The sequence below is a fragment of the Rissa tridactyla genome, chromosome 7, assembly GCF_028500815.1.
Source record: "Rissa tridactyla isolate bRisTri1 chromosome 7, bRisTri1.patW.cur.20221130, whole genome shotgun sequence".
Taxonomy (NCBI): domain Eukaryota; kingdom Metazoa; phylum Chordata; class Aves; order Charadriiformes; family Laridae; genus Rissa; species Rissa tridactyla.
The window spans coordinates 27,601,626-27,622,409 of NC_071472.1; the positions used below are offsets into that span (position 1 = coordinate 27,601,626).

Genomic DNA, 20,784 nt, shown 5'->3' on the forward strand with positions numbered 1-20,784 from the left:
TAAAATAGCTTATGAAAGTAGTATTTCATGTGAGCAGCTTGCTAACATTCAATAAGAATATCACTGCTCTTGATCTTAAAGAGCATTTTAGTTATTTTAATGTTATATGCAAGAACAGGCTTCAATTGTGAGTCCTTTTGTATTTTGGTATTTCAGGATGGTATATTGATAAGAGGGGGAACCTGTCTGTTAGATGATGTGCTGTCTGCGCTGCTCAGTTAAGGCTATTAATTAAGTGTTTAATAGTTTAACTTGGTCTAAAATGCAAAACAATTTAATGGTCTGAAATGCTTTAATTCTGTCCTCCTTCAGGATGTCTGATTACTTTATCCCACACACCTCTCGGATTTATAGAAGCTTCTAGGAAGACTGATTACAGATACATAGCACTCTCTTGTTCTTAGAAATTAATAGTTAAAAACAAAGATTTTCATAATGCTCCTGACTTGATAGATTAGTGAAAGCAAGGCTTCCTTTTTCTTTTTAGTGCTGTGTCTTTTTTTTATCCATTCACATCACTTACGCTTTGGGGTCCTGAGTCTTGCTCTCATGACCTGTGAGCATACAAGTGCACACATCCAACACACTTAGAAATGTAGTTACACCTATTCCTGTAAATGAACATCAAGGATATACTATATCTAGTTCTGTTTCCTCTGCTATTTTGTGATGTTTGAAGACTGTTATTTTAAGGTCTCCATCAAATGTTTTGTGATTGTTCATCCCTCTTTGGATTATGGAATGAAAAGAGAAAAGCAAAGAGTTAAAGGTCTGGTTGGAAGTAACTTCTCATTTCTAGTGAAGAAAAGACCCTACTATTTGCACCTATTGTAACACAGTGTAGACAGCTAAACTTGCACATACGTTTGATAATCAAAGTGTTGTTTTTTTAATTCCTTTTGGAAACCAGTGACTACTTTGCTGGAAAGTTAATTAAATTCTTGTTAATTGCAGTGGCTTGGCAGCAGGAGAAGATAACGGACAGAGAGGATATATGCTGACATTTGTCATTGCTTACCTTCGGGTAGGTCACCTTTTGTCCGCTTGCTGAAAATTCTAATATAACAAAACAGATGTCTTTTTGAAGATGCTTTCTCTGAAATCTAAAAGCAGGTTGCCTTGGATGATATCTCAAACTTCTCCCAGACGTTGTATCTCTTCCATTTCTGACTAGTGTTTACTCATGAAACTTCATCTGCAAAACACCATAAAAGCATTTGTTAAGAAAATAGTTTCTAATAAAGAGTGAAGAAAATTAGATGGAAGAATCCACTGGCAGTTACTAAATAAACAAGATTAGACTTATAAATCAACAGGTTGTACGTAATTGGAGGCTGGGAGAGTACTTGAAATACTCATGTGCACACTCACCTTTTACTCTTCTTTGGACATCTGCTTATGGCTGTTGTTCAAATTAGAATACCAGAACAAATAGACTTTAAATATGAAATGATGCAGCTGTTCTTATGTATTTTAGTCTTACTGTTTGAGAGGTTTGTTGGTTTGTGTTTTTTTTTTTTCAGAATAGTATGTACATCCTGAGTGGTAGATTTTATTTTTTATTTGGCTTTTATAGTCAGGGACAAATCACTGAATTTCCCTTTATTTCAGCAGGTTGTACATAAAATGGGCAAAATGTTTGTCTTTATTCTACATAGATAGGAACTGCATTCCAAATAAATATTTCTACTCAGTATTGTGTTGGTTAGCACAGTGAAGCTCTTGGCTTGCTTCTATAGTGGTAGAAATACTTGATTAGTGTAGGCATACTGATAGTCTGACAAGTTGTCTCGCTATAGCAATGACATCAAAATGTTTGTCATCTGTGTCTTTGAAGAGATACCCTATTTCCATAATTATAAACTAATGTCACTGGGACAGATGGGTGTTTTTGTTAAATAGACTTTCTGTTTTTCTCATACAGACTAACTAAAGTTGCTCAACTGTTAGCTGCGATGCATACACTGGAATCCCAGATGTTGATGCTGAATGTTACTGATAATTTCCTTTCTCTATTTATTAGGACCTGGGCCTGGATTACTATGTAATAGGAGAATCATTCGAGACATCTGTTCCTTGGGATAGGTAAACTGTGATTATTCTTTAGAATTGCTTAAAACTTGTACTTGATTTCATTCAAATTATTCCTAACTTATGCTTGCTCATGGGGAAACTTAATTTAATTTAGGCCTTATGTGTATGGGAGGCTCCCTGGTGTGCCTCAAGTCTTGCACCTATGTGTTCTTGCTAAAGTTGCTAGTAAATTACATGTAGGATTTTGTAAATGCAATGTCGCCAAGCATTCAGTAATATTTCTACTTAGGTTAGCTTACTGTAACAACAAATTCAGGACTGGAAATTGACCAGTTTAGGAAGCTGGACAGTGGTGACAATAACTGTATTGTATGATGAGCAGCCACATCTGTGGGATCAGCAGTATATTTCAAATGGAAAAGTTGGTAGTGAAGAGGGAAAAAAAATTACTTAAATATATTTAAATATAAGCTTTTTCTTTCCTCGCTGTCGTGGTCTGGGCACCCAGTAATGCAGGGAAATGAACTGAAAAGATAACTTTTGCCTAAGATAAATCTTTTTCCTAAGCTTTTATCTGTTAGCTGTGGTTGAGAAACACTTGACCACAACAGAGTTTAATGTATGAAATAATTTTGGATGCTATGTCCATTTAGTAAGCCTGAAACCTCTTATGCAGGATATTAAGTGATTTGAATCAAAACTTTCCAGTATTTAATGCAAAGTGGAAAGTGTGCAAAGTGTGATGACTTAAGCTGGTAAGCCTTATCCTTGCTATTGAATTTAGTGGTAAGTTCCAGCCTCTGGTTTGAAGATTGGCATAGGATCTTAAATGGGTGGCAGAAACTTGAGGACAATTTTAATGCAAAATTGCTCTTTATTTAACTTCCTAGATCTTGAAGTATGCTAACTGCTTAGTTGCCAACTTTGGTTTGCCCCTCTCTCATTTCAGGAGAGAATGACTTTAAGAACATATTTGAAATTGTTCTCACCTATCCTGCTTTAAAAAATGTTTTCTACTTTGACTCACAAGAACTATGTAATTTTCCATAAATCAATCAGTTACCTTATTCCGGACTTGTTGAAGATAGCTGAATAAAATATTTAGCTTTACTTGCTTATTCAGTAAATGGATAAATTTCTCTTGTGTATTATTTCTGTCAATCTGCAAAGTAGTTTTAAATATGTGTAAAAAGTCTCAAAAATCTGATTTGTATATATAGCACTGCAGACCTTTGTTGGATAACATATAAATAAAGAAATGGTGATTTGAAAAACAGTGATTTCTTTCAATTGTTCTAGCACTTTGCTTGCACCTGGGTCTGTCCTGGAAGCAAAAAAAAAAAAAAAAAAAGTAAAACAAGTATAGCTTATGACAAAGTTCAATAGTTCATTGCCGTATTAGAACTATAACATTTCAAGCTGGCAAACTAGTGCACAGCTGGAGTATCTCCAGTTTTGGCCTTGCAACATACCAAAGGTGTGGTATTAGCAGAGTATACAGGGCCTTAGAGTTCTCAAGCATTGTACTATGAGCTGTATTTGTCAACTACTTTGCCAAAAAATTCAGGCTGTCTTGCTGAGAAAGTAAGTAAAGACATATAGAAACAGGTAACCTCCACTTTCCCTTGAAGACTTTTGACTCCTAGTTCTTATGGAAAAGAGCTTTCATTATGTACTCTGCTTCAGAGTAAACTTGCTATTCAGAAGTACGGAAAAAGCAATACTAGCAAAGTCTTGATGATGAGGACTATTTTATTCTTAGAACAAAATTTAAGCTACTTAAAACAGGTGATTGCCTTCAAGAACCAGTTTTATTAGATTATACCTTTTCAAAAAGATTACCAAAGCTGAAGTTGTGTTATTTAGGACATTGTATAAAATCATATACTAAGATTTTATATTTTAATGTGTTTTCTGTTACAGGGTTTTGGACCTCTGTAGGAATGTAAAGGAAAGGATAGTAAGAGAATGCAAAGAAAAGGGTGTTCAGTTTGCTCCTCTTTGCACCTGCAGGTAAGCCATGCAAAAACTTAATATTTTTTCTTGAATCTTTGATAATAAGAGAACTAAGGAAGAGGTCATTAAACTTGCTAGCTAGTAGGTCAAGTGCATCCGTTAATAGCATTACAAACACTAGTAATTCTGAACTTCCTCTTTAACCTGCAAGTGGATTACATGCAAGAGTGAGTAGTTCAAGGGATTAGTAGCACTTGATTAGTCTTGAAATTTGCTTATATGCACAAAACTCAAGTGTAACAACTTATTTAAGAGCTTCAACTCTGTTATAGCATTGAGTCACTCATGAAGTATGAGCAAAAAGGATACAAAACTATTTTTAAAAAAATGCAACTTTTTAAAATAAATAACCTTATGAATTGTGTAATGTCACATAGTGGCTGGCTTAATACCATAAAGCTTTGTTTGTAATGCAGTTCTCTTCAACAGGGTGACACAGACTTATGATGCAGGTGCATGTGTCTACTTCTACTTTGCCTTTAACTACAGAGGAATTAGTGATCCTATTCATGTTTATGAACAAATTGAGGTAATGTATATAAGAACAATAGTTAAGGGGGAGGGGGAGAAGCTTGTGTCCCATAATAAAATATACTGAACCCATTGGCCAAGCTAACTGAATTTTGCAGGAAAGACCTCAAAATTCTGTCTGTAAAGCTTTGATCACTAGCAGCTAGGGAGAGAGGTGCGCTCTACTAGTGCACCAAGTAGAGGAAAGACTGCAAGGTGACTACTTCAGACATTCAGTAAATGAACACTTATTACTGAAGTACAGAAAAGCTTGAACTGGCGTTGGTTTTTGGATGGCAGAAACTATCAACTACAAAACCCAAATCCATGGGAAACAAGACTTCCTTAGTTCCATTATATACAAAGTTACTCTTTTCACTTAATACTCAATTAATCTTTAAAATACATGGTAAAACTATCAAGACTGTACTTTATTAATAGTGCTGCATGTAGGGAATAATGAATGTGACGGTCTCTGTCATGCTGTTTCAGAGAATTAACTGCTATGGTTATTTCTGTTTGGGCCTGGATAAGTGCTTGTCAAAGTCTGCTGTGTTGGACTGGTTGCAAGCTGCTTCGACATTTACTAAAAAGCTACAGAATAACTCTCTGTTTTAACACTTTGGCTGGTGAATCACTATCCTTACCTCATTAGGGGAAACTAATATCCTTGTTACCGTGAAGATGTAATACTTAAACATAGAAGGATATGGCCAGGCTGGTTTTCATCCTACCTTTTAGTTCATATGCTAAAGCTTTAGCACCAGAAAATTGCTAATAAGACTGTGCAGAAATAGTCTATAACTAGGATATCATTCTGCTCATGTTTATTCTTTAGCAATTTCTCTTCAACTTGGCAAGCATAACTTTACTTGGATGCAAAGTTTTATCTAAAAGTTGTGAGGCTTCTGTGCTGTTGAATATAGGGCACTGGAGAATGTAATACTTAAGTGCTTATTTAATGAGACTTTATTAATAGTTAGATATTGCCATTTATTGGAATTAGTTAGCTGTGCAATCACCTGGATGCATGAGTTCCATTGTAGGTGACTAAATTTAACCTACAAAGTGAGTTTGCCAACCAAGTACATGCACTCTGTGGCAGACTGAAAAAATCCCTAACTGCATAGGTATGGTTATATACATTATTCCTAAAAAAAGTACACTTTTTTGAAAAAACGCTTAGTGCTTCTGCTTAGGAACGCTTTCTTTGTTACAGCCTTCTCAGCTGTCTCACTGTTCATAATCAGAGCTGCATGGGAAAGAAGATTCTAGAGCTTGAAAGCATTCAAATATTTCTTAACATCAAAATTTAAATTTTGTTTTCTGCCACAAACTTCGCCCATGAAAGAGTTGTCAGTTGTAAAGTACCTCACTTCCTCAACTAGAACCTTGGAGATCTGGGTCTAAACTCCGGTCTGAATAAAGATCTTGAATCACTCTGGGGAGCCTGTTTTCAAACAACTTTATTGCGATTTCCTTTTCAATAGGCACTTAACAATGTTCCAGATGAGCATCCCAGCCACTAGACTGTTTTAGTTTTGTCAAGGAGGAAGTGATCCAGAATATTCCGTTCTGGAATAATAGATTTGTTATAAAAGATGCCATTTTAAATGCCTTGGGTTTGATAATGTTTAATTGGAAAAAAAACCCCACGTTTATCTGCAGACTTGAATGAAATGTTTCTGTACTGTGTACCCTTATTACTTCTGAAACTTTCCATACACCTGTGTAATGTGTATGATAGCAAGTATTGCACTGAAAACAAGTATCTTGTGTGTTTGCTGTTGAATAAATATCTCACCTTTCCAATTTAGAGGGCTGCTAGAGAAGAAATACTTGCCAATGGAGGAAGTCTGTCACATCACCATGGAGGTAATGTTCTCACTCTAATATTAATCTCTTTGATACTGCTAAGTATTCATGAGTACATAAAGTAGTTCATAATGTAAGTTGGAAAAATATTTCACAGGCATTAACTGAAATTACTGGGAAGGGGGCAGGAGTCTCCTGGTATTCTTTCTAGAAACTCTTCACCTGTTTGTCAGACTTTCATGGGAAGTGTCCCTAGATGTGATTTACTTGATATCAAGTCACACAATGCGGTGTATTTATGAGCACCAGCTTCAAACCTTTGATAGGAAGTCTACAGGCTGTTGGAGAACCTGAAAATATAGTTGATCAGTTCGTCTTGAGCAACTTTTACTGAACCTGGTGTTAGAGGTATATTCAGTTACAAAGACCTGAAATGAGACTTTCACAGTTTTAAGGCAGCTTAGTGTCCCTTGTGACTAGGTGGATGCTGCTAGACCTAATTCCAGAGCACTTTGTGAAAGTATCTGCATAAAAGAGCTAGTGGCTTTAAATTGAGCTATGTTACAATTTACCATTTGTTGCATAATTGATGTTATTACTGGCTTGCTGTCTTCTAACTTCTGATTGTTCAGTTTCCTCTCTTGGAGTTAGGGAACTACTTGTCCTGAGTTACTAGCCTCTTTGCAAGCTATCTTGTGCTTTAATATTAAGTTTAAGAATCAGTGTCATGTATAAGTGATACTTCATATATCTGATGCTTCACATATGCTTTTCCCAAATATTCAGATAGCCGAATTTGATTGCATGTCTCCTATATAATACTGTAAACTCGGTCAGGAAGACTTGTTGGGAAGTCAGTTTGATTTGTGTAGCTATCTTTTAACTGGTTAACTTAATGCATTTCTTCCTCTTTCTTGGGGAATTGTCTGGCCACAGAAATAAGAGCAAAGAGGAAGAAGTCTGATGGTTTAAAACTAGATTAAAATTTTGTAATTCTAAGAAAGCTCTATGTGGGGAAAACTGAAGGGCATAACCTGCGCTTTAAAACATGTTGGTGACTTCCTGGACTTGAAGCTTTTAGCTAGAGCTGTTCTCAGGCATCTAGCTCTGTGACAGAAACTGAAGTGGACTCTGCTTTAGCAATATCAGGATATTGAAAGATGTGTAGGTGATGATAACGTGAGTGAAAACAGTTTCAGTATTTTTTTGTTTAATATGCTTTTATTGTCCTCTGATTAAATCTTTAATATGGTGGTATAGTGGGCTGGTTAATTCTCACACATGGGATGTGGAATTACCCCCTTGATGCACTATTGTGCTCTCCCCTGCTGTGGCAGCTGTATTTTACTGTGACTAGCATTTCAACTATTAACTCGCATGCAGCTGGAGCTTGTCACATGTTTGGATGTATTTGCCCTCACCATATGAAACCTTGCTTGCAGCATATGTCGAACAAGAAAAAAAAAAATCTTATGTAGCATTTTCAAACCCTTGCACACTTGAACTTTTTGACTCCACAGATATGAAAAACTTGGTTTCCATTAGACTTCTTATGCTCCTGTTGTGTGCACGACTGCCTCTTATACTGATAAATATTTTTTGCTTTGAGTGCTTTTGTCTGGCAGTTCATTGTGTACGATATTAAAGATCCATTTTTTCCAGTGCTTAGTAGATGTGCTGCTGAGAATTAGCCTAATAGTATCAGTTTTATTTACTGACCTTCAGGCCTTGTCACTCTTAGCACTGCTAAGACTGGGCTATTGTGTGGGGTAAAAGAAAATACTGGTGCAATTTATTTTAGTATTTGTCTTGTAATTGTGATTAATAACAGTTGTTTTCACTATCTGGAAACAGACAGGCTGGTTTGTCTGCTGCCTACAATCACACTGTGATAAATGGAGCTATTTTAACTCTGTTTTTGTGTATCAAAGAAAACAGATGTAGTCTGGGACTTGAGGCTATAGGAAATACAAAGCCTGCTTAAGTCAATCTTCATACACTCCTTGAGTGAAGAAGTGGTCATATGTGACAGTTTGAGATGTGCAAAGCGCTAAATTATTTTAGATCTGGGGAAGTATTAACTGCAGGTAAACACATAGCTACAATCTACAGTGAGAACGGAAATCATTACACCTTTAACTTTATGAAGAGTAACTTCAGAAAGACTTGACTTTGGATTCTATTTTAATCTCAGTATCTCTTCTCTCCTCCCCTCCCTCCAGGCTAATGAAAATTATTGTAACTTTTAGGCAAGACTCACTAAAGGTAGCAATACTGTCAGAAGATCCTCCCCAACGAATTTTGAGACTTAAAACTTGTATCACTTTCATTTATTAATGGATTATATTAAAGGTCACACCTTGCAATACGTAACAACAACAACATTCCAACAAAGAAAATGCAGAAGTGTATTAACACCACCCTTGTACAGCAAACATCTCCTAGACACAAGAAGCTGTAGCAAAGCCAGACATATGTATCTGTGTAATGAACTTATCCTTTCAATGTAACGATTGTATTTTGGGGTAGAACATCCATATTTTTTGTTTTTATAAATCTGGATATAATTTCTTTGATACTTCTTAAATGACTTTGTCCATTTAATCAAATTATCTTTGCTTTTTGAAGTCTTTCTCACTCTTGACTTTCAAATATTTAAATCTAATTTGTAAATGTCAGGAATGGCATCTACTTTAATGTTAGTATTTAACACTTGATAATGTTTCTGGATTATGTTATGAACAGAATTTACATCTAGGAAGAATCTGAGGCATATGTGCTGCTAATAAATATACACCCAAAATACATAGCTGATCAGATAGGCACTTACATAGGGGGAATTCAGCCATTCTCCAGTGCCTCAGAAACTGATCCTTATAGAGGAGGCTATCAGATTTTTTTGTCATGATCCTGGCAATTTTGCCTAGATGTGCTAGGTCTGTTTCTCACTAAATTTGTTGTTAACAAACTGCTGAAAAGCTTCTTAGTGGTTTTAAAGTAGCTTCTAATGTGTGACTTCAAAGTGGTTTCTTTCGCCTTCTTTGTCCCTTTTAACTAATGCTGTGGCATAATTTGTGACTTAGTAAAAGTTTTTGAAAGGTATTCAGGAATTAGATATCCTAGTTGTAACATCCCTTGTCTTCATTTCCTACATGAGATTTTAGTCTTGATTACAGTTTTCATCTTGCCTTGGCTATGTCCTGCCCTTATAAAGGGATAGTGCACATCTCTGAACGCAGCTTTGATCCTTCTGCTTTTCTGGCCAGTGAGTATCTTTAGATTTGAGAGTCATGTAAGTAAGGGTTGCTAGAGATGCAGTTAGCTTCTAGAAACTTAACATTTAAAAAGCAGCATTAGGAATGACAATTTCTTGTAGACAGAAGTAAGTTTAAGTTCAGATAAATGATTCTTCTAATTATTTAGGGCAAGCCCTAAAACCACTCGTATGATGTATCACACCTTGCATTCCTGAATTCTTGTTTCATAGAATACATGCTTTCTTTTTTTGTATATATAAAATATGTGCTGAGGAAGTACCAGTAGGTATGACTGGGGTATAAATACAACTATAATCACTTTGGGGTACAGCATCAGAAGGGAGCTGGCTGGATTTAGGCCTGATCCCTTCTGTATTACCATGCTAAGCACCATGCAAAACTAAGGAACAGTGTAAAAATTAATGATAGATTATTTCCCTTGCACAGAATGTTCTAATTAAAACTGATTACTTAAGGAAACAATTATCAGCTTGTGGCTTTGAGGAAAATACCCCTATTTAGCCACTTAACATAATAGAACTAATTTTCTTCCACTTTCTAGACGGATTGATTAGAATAAAGGTTAACATAGCCCAGCTCCACAGGTTTAGGTATAGTATCAATTTCCTGCCAGTTCATGTAGGAAAACTTAACAAAACAACCCTGCCCTAAAAATGCAAACACCAAAACCACAAAATACCCCACTGCCAACCAACCCTAAAAAAAAAAAACAAACCCCAAACCAAAACAAAAAAAACCCCAGTACTTCCAGGGATGGGGCCTGGGGTGTTGTTATATTATTTCACAATTACATCATGTAAAATAATATAACAACACAGTTGTATTTTTGTCCTTGTCTGTTGAAAGTTGTAATAGAACAGTCATCTTCAGTGTCTTTTCCAACAAATAAATGCGAAGGACTTTATGATTCATCAACATAGAACTCAAAAGTACTTAAGTTGTTTAGATATCAAATGAATATATGCCAGGTGTTATGGTGATGCAAAATGTTAATTATGTTGTAGACTTCAGGTACACTGCTCCAATGTACTCCAGCGCTACCACAGTATTAGATTAACGCACTGACCTTTCTCAGTATTGCAGAGTTCTCTCTGGAAGAATAATAAAACATTAAGCATTTTCTAAAAGTAGAGAGGTGTTTTCCATAGAAACAACCAGCTTCAGGAAGAGCAAGCAACAGCTGGAAGAACCCCATCCTTCTTAGGACCTGTTACTGCTTCTCCTATTGCAGAGCTATTGTTTTGCAATAACTGCCTCTTGGAATTGAAAGGGCTGGAGCAGAGGAAGTCCAGGGACACGTGCAGTGCCACTAGAGCCTATTTCCACTGGGACCACACGCTGCTATAGATCTGTTCTATGGGTGTAGAGTTATTCCTGGGATCCATCAGCTACACTAAAACTTTCCTTACAAGCCTGTTCATGTGTGCCCAAGTACTTCATATTCCAAAAGTGAGAAAACCAATTGCTGCCTTCTGTCTGCTAGCTCCATCCTTAGCAGCCAGATTTTTTTGCAGCCATCCAGATGCATTTTCAAAGATGTAGTGTACATCTTTGAAATATATAGATAAAGTGTAGCCTTTATGAGCCAGGAAAGCTGTACTCCCATTTTACCTTCTTTGTGACCAGCAGGTATGTGCTGTCCATCTAATGCACTTTTTGAAAAATCATGCACATAGGAAACTGTTGTTGCTTTTGGCAGAGAATGTAACGTCAGTGCATGTTTGGTTGGTTGGTTTTTTTCAAAGGGTGGGTTCTACAGGAGCAGCATAGAGTATGGTTGCACTTCACCAAAGTGTATTTATTCCCTAACAGATTAAAAGGGCATTGGGAGCATGATCAACTCTTCTAATGAAACCAGCTGAGGGCTGGACCAGCATCTATCAGAATTGGGGAAAAAGTACTTATCCAGCTCACATGTTTTTCTTTCACGTATGGACTATAATGATGATAAAACTTGAAAATACTGCAAAACCAAAACTGGTGTTGGACTGTCTTTGAGCGTTGCTACTGAACAAGCTTCTTGGCTTTCTGGTCTGAATACTTTGTGTGAAGCAGACTCTCTGTTATGCCAGGGTGTGTGTACTCTGTGATAGCTGGGCTTCAGATGGAAGACTTCTGCCTTCCTAGCAGCGAATGTTTTAAAGCATTAGACTGCTCAGCACACCTCAGGAACAGGGCACTCGCCGCTTGTAAAACTTGAAAACTAATTCTGTTGCACTTCATCTTGGATAATTAAGGTGTAAGCTTAGGTGTCTTCAGAAGAATAAGATGGAAGAAGGAAGGCTGTATTTGTTTCCAGTTGGGGCAACAAGCATTGTAATGGCGTGTACAGATGAGTTGACAAATAGCTACTACAAACTGATCGTACAATGCTATGCTGATTTGGGAACCTTTTTAATAATGTTATGATGTAGCATATAGAATCAGGTGAGTTTGATCTCAGTTTTTAATTGAGAAAAGTATACCATGCTGAGAGCACGTAAGGGGTAGATGCTTGGCTAAAATCTGGTTCTGTGCACTCTTGTATCAGTTCTATATAAATGGCATCATCTAGGGCTAAAACTAAAAGGTTTCTGTAGGCTAGAAGTGGAAAGGTGGTTTTCTCTAGTCCATGGTAGAGGCTTAACTGAGACCTTTTATTGTTGGGGAAGTTAAGGCTTCCTTGAGTCCAAGGCTGTGGTTTGCCTAGTCTTAGAGGGGAGTTAGGCAACTTTGCCACTTGGAATTATTTTTACATTCATGGTAACATCTTCTATTATTATGGTATTTTCTTCCTCCTTTTCCCTTCTCATTCTTGAAGCTAATTGTCCTATGAGAATACTTAGAGGGCAGCACTAACCTGAAGTGAAACAAATGTAAACATTGCTTTTCTAGGTGGTGCTCTTGTCTGCACGGAGCCTTTCCTTCACTTGCTCTATTTTCCATTTAATTAGATGGACCATTTTAGAATTCTAAGAGCCAGATTGCTTCAAAAATCCCTGTATATCTTATTGACGTGAGCAGTAGGAGTAAGGGCTCAACCTACTGTTATCAAGGGGTTAAAATCTTTTCATTGAACATGTTTGTGAAGGACTGCTGGTAACTTTTTTTTTCTTTACAGTTCACTAATCAAATGTATGTTAGATTTATTATTGCAAAAGTATAAACCATAGAAAATTTGACAAGATAGATGTGTAAATTATCACTTTGACAGAACTAATGATGCACTCCAAGCACCTTCTGTTTTCCAGCACTTGGTGAGCGACTTCATTAAATATGCAACGACTGTTTGGTGCTGCTCAGACAGTAGTTCAGTTCCTTGTGGAATTGTATTATTACTGGAGGTGTAAAAGAGGCAGGCACGCTAGCTGTTGGGCATCCTGCTGTGATTCTAATGTGCTCCATCTTGTTGGAGCAGTTGTTTGCAGTCTTTTCAGGACAATTACATCCATAACCACAGGACACATTCATTGAAACTATATTACAGATAACAGTTGAGAATGGTAATGACTGTTCTTCAGCTGCTTGTGTAAGGGCCAGTGTGAGTGACTTGACGTGATGGTCAAGCCACATCAGTGATTCTTTTTATGTAGTAGTAGTAGTATTAAAGTATCCCCAGATAAAATTCGACTACATCAGCTTGCTCAGACAGTCAAATTGTAGTGATAGTATACTTACAGATGGGGATTTTTTTTTTTTCTTGAGCTGGGCTGCAAAATACAACTACAGTTCCCACCACATGACAAATTCTTTTGTCCTTCAATTACAATCCTTGCTCTTGACATGCATGCTGCGAGTAGCTGTTTTCTAGCAAACTGCAAATTTCATTCTTTCTCACGTTACTTGCTTTTTCAGTTGGCATTGTGACTAGCTCATATTCCTTAAGGTATAAACAAATATACTCCATTCTCCAGAGGTGTCTGTGTAATTTATTATTCTGATGGCAGTTTGATGGTTACCTTGAGAACAGGGCACAAAAGATGGCTTGAATGTAGCTTCAGATACTCTTAAAGCATCTGTCTCTCAAACCTTTACTATATCGCATCATATTGACAAATGGTTTGTGTTTCAGGCTGACAAGTTAAATCCTATAGTGTGTTTAACGAAAAAATGCCCTTTATTTTGAATGATCTGTTAAATCAGAGTTGATGACTTGGTTAATTAGTATGTGAAGGTTCGGCCATTTAATAGGGCTATTGTGAGAGTAGTAGTGAAACGAGTTCTCAAATGGCTGGTGTTTCAGCTTTGCTTTGTATTTGGTATGTGTTGTGAATATCCGTTTTTACATGGGAAACTAAGCTCTTGTGTAATGGTAGGAGCAATTATCAGCCCGTGTAAAAGTTTTTAAATTAAATAAGGTATTTTGTTGACTTAAAACTAGGCTTTAACCCTTCTTCTTAGAAAACTTTTTTTTGCTATTTAAACCCATACTGTTTTGAGTTATGCTTTCACTTTAAAGCAATCGGGAGGTGTGGGGTTCTGCTTTTTAGTAATCTCCTCTTCAGTTTCCTACTTAAAATGAGTTTGGTGACTTTTTAACAGTTACTACCAATTCCCTATTTTAATGGAACATGTGATTTCAGCCCAAGCTTCATCTAAATTTCATAGTTTCTAAAGAAAGTAGACAGTGTGGAACACAGTCTTCCTCTGGGAGTATGCTGAGCTTAATGAGCTTGATAGTCTGGTGGGCTCAATAAATCAAATAAAGCAAAACATTTCTCATTTTTGAATAAAAGCATTTATCACACAGTGTTTATTCATTCATGGTCACAAGATTGATTGGCTCCTAGAATCCTGCCATATATTGAAACACTTTGTTTTTGTTTTTCCAGTAGGCAAATTGCGGAAGCGCTGGATGAAGGAGAGCATCTCTGATGTTGGTCTGGGAATGCTGAGATCTGTTAAAGAATATGTGGACCCCAATAACATCTTTGGAAACAAAAATCTTTTATAAAGCCCTGCACAACATGATGTACTAAACCTTCTTCAAAATTACTGCTGAAATTCCTCCACTTTCATTGTATTGATATCCCAGTAATCAAATATAACATAGACTAAACTTTAAAAACTAGTAACTTACGTTTATTTTTGCCTCCTCCTCCCCCTAATAAAGTTGAAACATCACTGTTAATGTTTATGGATTTTTACTCACAAAGTTCTTAACTCTTTAAACAACCCACCGGGCACAAAGTGTATTACCAACCAGGAAATGCAAATCTGGTTTTCCAAGTTTGGGTAGGCAACACAGCTGACAGTATTTTCAATGCTGGATACTGCCAGATGTGTCTTACTAAACCATCCCCTGCAAGGAGAACAAAGACTGACAACAGTGTTTTCTACAGAAGCAGCTGCTCAACCCAGCCTCTTGCTAAAGGAAAGCTGCTAGGAGACAGATGAGGGAACACCAAGGAGTACTTTCTGTGCTGAAGGATTAAGTACGTAACAGACTTGTAACCCGTGAATACTTAAAGTACAAATGTAGGCTTTGATCAAAAGAGACAAGTCAAACTACTTCTAAAAACTCAGTGGTCTCCCACCGTAGTACTATTGGAAAAATCTTACACAGTTGAGGTGTTCTGAGTTGTATTTGCATTGCTGGGATAATCTTAAATTAATTGTAGGTCAGTCACTAAATTTTGTACAATGGACATTTCTCACTGTATGTTGAAAACAGGTTTGTAACAAAACTTTGCCTTCATCTGTACTTCAGTCCTAGTGTGTATGGGTTTTGCTCCTGTTTTGTTTGTTTTGCAGAGATGCAAAATATCTTTTTCAGAAAAAAAAGTTTTGCCTATTCAAATGAAACTGCCCAGCACTGTCTTTTGAAACAGTCTCAACAGTTTAATAAAACACTTAGGTGGACAACATACTGTCATCCTGTAAGTGAGATTTCCCACTTTAGTTTTGTACAGTTTCCTATGGCCTTTATGAATCATTTATTTACTTCACTAGTAGCCACAGTTTTGTCCATTTAACTTTCAGAAAAAGAAATATTTTCTTGATCAGTATCGTGTGAAAGTAAGCATTTTTACATTGAAATTTGAATCTTAATCAGTAAAATGAACTAAAAGTATTTGTCAATACTCATGATCCATTTTTAAGGTGGGTTCTTTTCTTAAAGCAAATTATCCAACTTTTTGATAATTAATATGTATGATTGCATAGGATAGAAAAAATACAGACTCCTTTGAGGACACTGTCTCTTGCCAACTGCTTCATAGCTCTGTAGTGTCAGTTTGGACACCTTTTGTATTGGTAGTGCCCTTAATGAGGAGAAAAAGATAAAAGTGCATTTTTGTTTTTTAACTATTTTAGAATATTATGTAATTAGCTCTCAGTTTTGGTCATATACCAAAAAAAGTATAAAATGCTTGAAAAATGCTGCATATCCGACAACTTTGAACTAGTCTAAAAATGAATTTCAATTCTATAATTAAAATGATCAAAAAACATGAAGACTAAAAACATCAGTTTAAAATGCATGTGTCAAGGTACTTAAAGAAAATTTTTTTTATGATCTGCAGGTCATAAAACAGAACGTTAATGTGATATTTGCAATGCAGCTAGATTTATTTCGAATGGTCTTTGCTTCACAACATTTCAACGTAAAAATCTACTCTTTTGTATTTATGTTTCTGGCCCTCGGAGTTCATATTTCAGCCACAACCAAAACGCTAGGTGTAGCCTGTTTTAGGAAAGTTACTCTTAGCACTGTGGTTAAGTGTTCCTTAGGTACACAACGGTGTCTCAGCAAAGTGAATCTGTACATGTTTCTGCAGAGAACTTCCTCGGCTTGCGTTGCTGCACGATGGTGACTACATGGCCACAGCTGGCATCTTGCTGATGACTCGTATAGAGACCTTTCTAGGAGTTGGTAAATATGAAGGGTGTTTTTGTGCCTCAATGAAAGTATATGTCTAACTATGAAGAATCAGTTTCGAAGGAACATATTTGAAGTCTTTTTGCAGAATGACAGCGCAAGCAGAACTAAAACAAGTAGTCACAGCTCGGTAATACCAGTCTCTTAAGATTTTGACTTAAAGTACTACACAGCTCTACACCATCCTTCCCCATTCTTAGTTTTCTGACTGTGGTTTCCCTGTCCCTTTTTTTGTATTGAAATTACACAGACAAAAATTCTGTACACCCTCTATTTCCGACCTTTAAATAGCCACTGGCTTCTGAAGTGATTTAAAATGCAGTAAAGGTTTTTACTGCATGTCAATCGTCCTATGGGAAGGTGAAATAACAGGCTATGAGGGTCCCAAAGCAATGTCTCTGGATAGCTCTGAGGAAAAGATTAACTACCAATGTAATGGATATTTTTTCTAATGGCCACCCTATTGCTGTCTTCCTAAATATTTATCTGTCCTATGAATGGGTCAGAGCTTAGTGAAAGTGTAGTTGAAATGCATTACTGATTGTCTTTAACTTCACTTTAAATTCATAATTAAACTAGAGAAAAGCGTAATGCAAGTTCAGAAGACCTAGATACGCACAGATCATTACCCATTTAAAAGAAATATTCCATTTTATAATACTAAATTCTTCCACCACTCTTCCCTTCTGTATTCTCGATTTTCTTTCTAAAGACTTCACTTCCCATAGCTGCAGCCTGTTCAGAGATGGAGTTTGATCCATGAACATCAGAAGTGTATCTTGGCATAACACGTTACTTTTTCATTTGCTTGACTATTTGGCTGTAAGTTACAAGCAGTTTTAATTAAGCTTGTCATGACTTCCAATTACAGTTTCTGCTCTCTTTGAAGGAGGAAAGGTGCAGAGTGAGTAGGGCTTGACTGCAAAATGTATTTACATTAGAGAGACTCTTATAAAGGTTTTATAAGAGAAAGAAGGAAATCTGTTAGAAATCAATCCAGGGTCTAAATCTTACATTCAAAGAAAAAACATGTCTCCTCTTGACTTGACTTACAGTATATTGGTTGAGTTAAAGATCATCTTTGCCTTACAGCTGTGAAGAGAGGCCAGGCCAAATAGTTCTTCCGTAGCAATGTTAATTAACTGAAACCAATTTCAAAGGCAGGGATACATTAGCACTGAAATCCAGAAAACACAATTGCTTCTCAATCTTGGAAATGTATGTTTATCAAGGTTGTAACTTAACTTTCTGCAAATAAAGCCAAACAGTGTTTGTCATTTTAGTGTGAGATTAACTGTAAAACTTCAGTTGTAATGTTAAGAGATTATAGAACCTTATATTATTAATAAAAAGAAAATGGGCCTAAACAATTACGTGTTTCTGTGCTGAAATTAAACAAATATATTCTACTATCTTGTCATCTTTGGTTCAGTTTAATTTGGTGGTGAACTCTTACCTAAGGAAAACTATTAGGAAGGCTTTGGCACTTGCAGAGAGAGATGAGATTGAATTTGTAAATGTATGCTAACAGAAGCTCTGCTTTTGTGTCCCAGATAAAGCAAAATAGGAAAACGAGGGAATATGAGCAAAGGAAGGCAAAGCAACAGCTGAACACCAATCTACTCCGTTCAGAAATTTCACTTCCTCGGTATTCCCTGTTTGGGCAGCAAGGGGACCACATTCAAGTGCTCTTGGAAAGTTCTCTTGGTATAATACAGGAGCATCCCTTGTCTTACTTTGTTTCCCCATATTCCAAAGACCTGTTGTATTAAGCTATTGCAACAGGTACAGAGTGTCCTGCTGCTGCACACATGTCCCATTTAAAACCTTGTTACAGGTCCTGGAATCTGCGTGACTGTTCCGTGTGCAAGACTGTACCACATAGGAGCAGAAGAGATTTCTCGGTTTATCTGCATTACTCCTGTAAAGCCTTTATGCCCTTTAAGCTAAAATGGCTGAAATTACATCTGGCTTGAAAGAGCTGTTGAATTGTCTTATGTTGATGCATTTTCTTCAATGAGTATTATTCAAAACTGCAAAAGTCATAGTATGCAGGAGAAATAACGACATAGTTTAATTTGTAGAACTAGAACCATTTTTCAATATTATTCAAAAGTTTTTTTGTGTGCTTGTTCACAGGAAGGAGAAAACTAACCTGACAGTCAAGCATTTTATTTGTGTTTCTTCTGGATTAACGGCATAAAAATGCAGTATTTTTACTTAGATATAGAAAGTCTCAATTTGAAGGAGACTTTAGATGATGATTTACTTGTCTCAGGATGACAACCAGATCTCATCAGTGTTCCCTTTGTCTAAGTAAGTCTTTTAAAAAGTTGGACCTGAACTTGCAGCTGTGTAAACACTATAGGCTCACTGTTTATGGTTTTCTAGTCCCAGCACTGACTCGGAATTCCACATTACCTTTAACATAAATTGATGTCTTTCCCTAGGCTCTTTATGGAGACCAGAATTGGCAGGTGGTCGCTTTGTTCATGTTCAGCTTTAAGGTCTGAGCAGAGGTAGTCAAAGGTATTTTCAAAAATGTTTGCCACACTGTCTTTTTAAAATACTGTTGCTGTCATTTTGAAATTATAAATTCAGTTTTGAAAATATGTGGGGTAGAATACTTCTCATATCTTATTGTTCCTTGCAATATTTACCAATACAAGTTGCAGCAAGAGGTACCTCTACTGAAATGCTGTGAAATGTTTCATTTATGAATTTGTTTTGCACTTCGAAAAACAAGGCATTGGGCTTTTTATGGGAAACTTTATGAAAGTTTAATTTTGATTCAGAATAAAGCTAAGTTTGTTTCAATTGACTGTTCCAAAACTCCACTATAACATTCCTATTTGAGAAGCATTCAGTCTATTTCTACTTTCATGGTAGTATGCGGTAGTGCCCAAGTATGGGGATGTAACAGCGTTTAAATGAATTTATTTATTGTAGTGCTATAAAGTGTCACAGCAGCCTTCTAAAAGGTAAAATGGAAATGCTGGTCGCAGAAATGAAGTTGTAAGTATACAAAAAGGTGATGGACAAAACCCAATGATGTGACTGTAATCATGTAAAGTTTAAGCTGATGCTTCTAGAACTTCAGATCAAATTAGGAAATAAGTGAAAAAAGTTTTTGTTTAAAAACCATGTTTTAAAATTAAACTATATTTCCTAATGATGAAGAATGTCAAATGATTGTTGCAACTTTGCAATATTATGTGGCTTGTGTGGCCGTCCTCCCAAGATGCTTCTACAAAGCAAAACATAAAGTGGATGGTCTCAAGACACAGGGCCTTGAAAAATCTACTCCCATTTCAAGCTGCTGGACAGGCTTGGCTCTGTTCCCATGGGTGGTATGGACACGCTGAGCCTGTGGATATTTGGCGTTGCTATTACACCGGTCAGTGCCTGCTCAGCAACATAATGTTCAAAGCGATTTGAAGGCAATGAGTGGCATTGATGTCTCAGATGAAGTCGAGCAAATACTGAAAACATAAAAGGGGCAATTTGCGAATTTCAGGTATTCATAAATTGGTTATCGATAGTGGCATTGATAAATGCAATCTTGACTAGGCACAATCCCGAGGATGTGGGAGTAATGAGAAGGTACAAACACAGCCGTTGACCTTTCTCCCTCCCAGCCCCTGGCAGCAGCCAGCGGAGTTTCCTGTCTCGTTCTGTTCCTGCTGCTGCCGAGCAGGAAATCCTGGCTGCCCAGAGGCGAGGGTTAAAAGCCCTTCTGAAACGTGAAGTGACACACACGCTCACCTAGCAAATACATAGCAGCTGGGTAAATACGTGTAGAGATGAGGCCATAAAAGCTGGTCATTAAGGAAAGTAAATCTGTCTAATGTTAGAAAGCAAATGCAAGGAAGATGTGGGCGAGCTGAATGTGGCATGAAAATCTCAGGTTTAGAATGACACGTGTTGACAAGACTTAAGTATGACACCGACCGCACTATGGGCTTAGAGCATAGTCCCGGGTGTATTTGAAATTTGTTCCTGGACTTGCTTGGGACAGAATTCTGGGTTTAGCCTAATTTGCTAGGAAAACAAAGCAAATGCAATATGCAATGCTTAGTTTACTCCTCATTCTTCTGTCTTTCTCCCCACCAAAGCGTTTGAGCTTGATGGGCAGATTCAGCCAAACTCGAATAAGATAGTCTCAGTGTATTAAATTCTTGCAGGTTTTTGTGGAAAATGCCAAAGCTAATTTGGACCGGCGAGAAAGATAAAAGCTGAAATGTCAGCTCGACCCTTGTGAATACCAGAGAA

At 36.8% G+C, this 20,784-nt stretch overlaps 1 protein-coding gene across 7 annotated transcripts in view; it reads left to right on the plus strand.

Annotated features, from left to right (window-relative positions):
• AGPS (alkylglycerone phosphate synthase) overlaps positions 1–17,924 on the plus strand; it is an 89,500-nt gene extending 71,576 nt beyond the window's left edge. For 6 of the 7 annotated variants that reach the window (XM_054207759.1, XM_054207760.1, XM_054207761.1 and 3 more), the window contains 6 exons: positions 955–1,024; positions 2,024–2,085; positions 3,958–4,047; positions 4,480–4,579; positions 6,378–6,435; positions 14,465–17,924. In XM_054207759.1, coding sequence (XP_054063734.1) covers positions 955–1,024; positions 2,024–2,085; positions 3,958–4,047; positions 4,480–4,579; positions 6,378–6,435; positions 14,465–14,586 — 502 coding nt within the window. In that variant the 3' untranslated portion in view covers positions 14,587–17,924. The remainder of the gene's footprint in view (positions 1–954; positions 1,025–2,023; positions 2,086–3,957; positions 4,048–4,479; positions 4,580–6,377; positions 6,436–14,464) is intronic. The other variant, XR_008467586.1, reaches the window with a different exon arrangement.
• Positions 17,925–20,784: the final 2,860 nt, after the last annotated feature.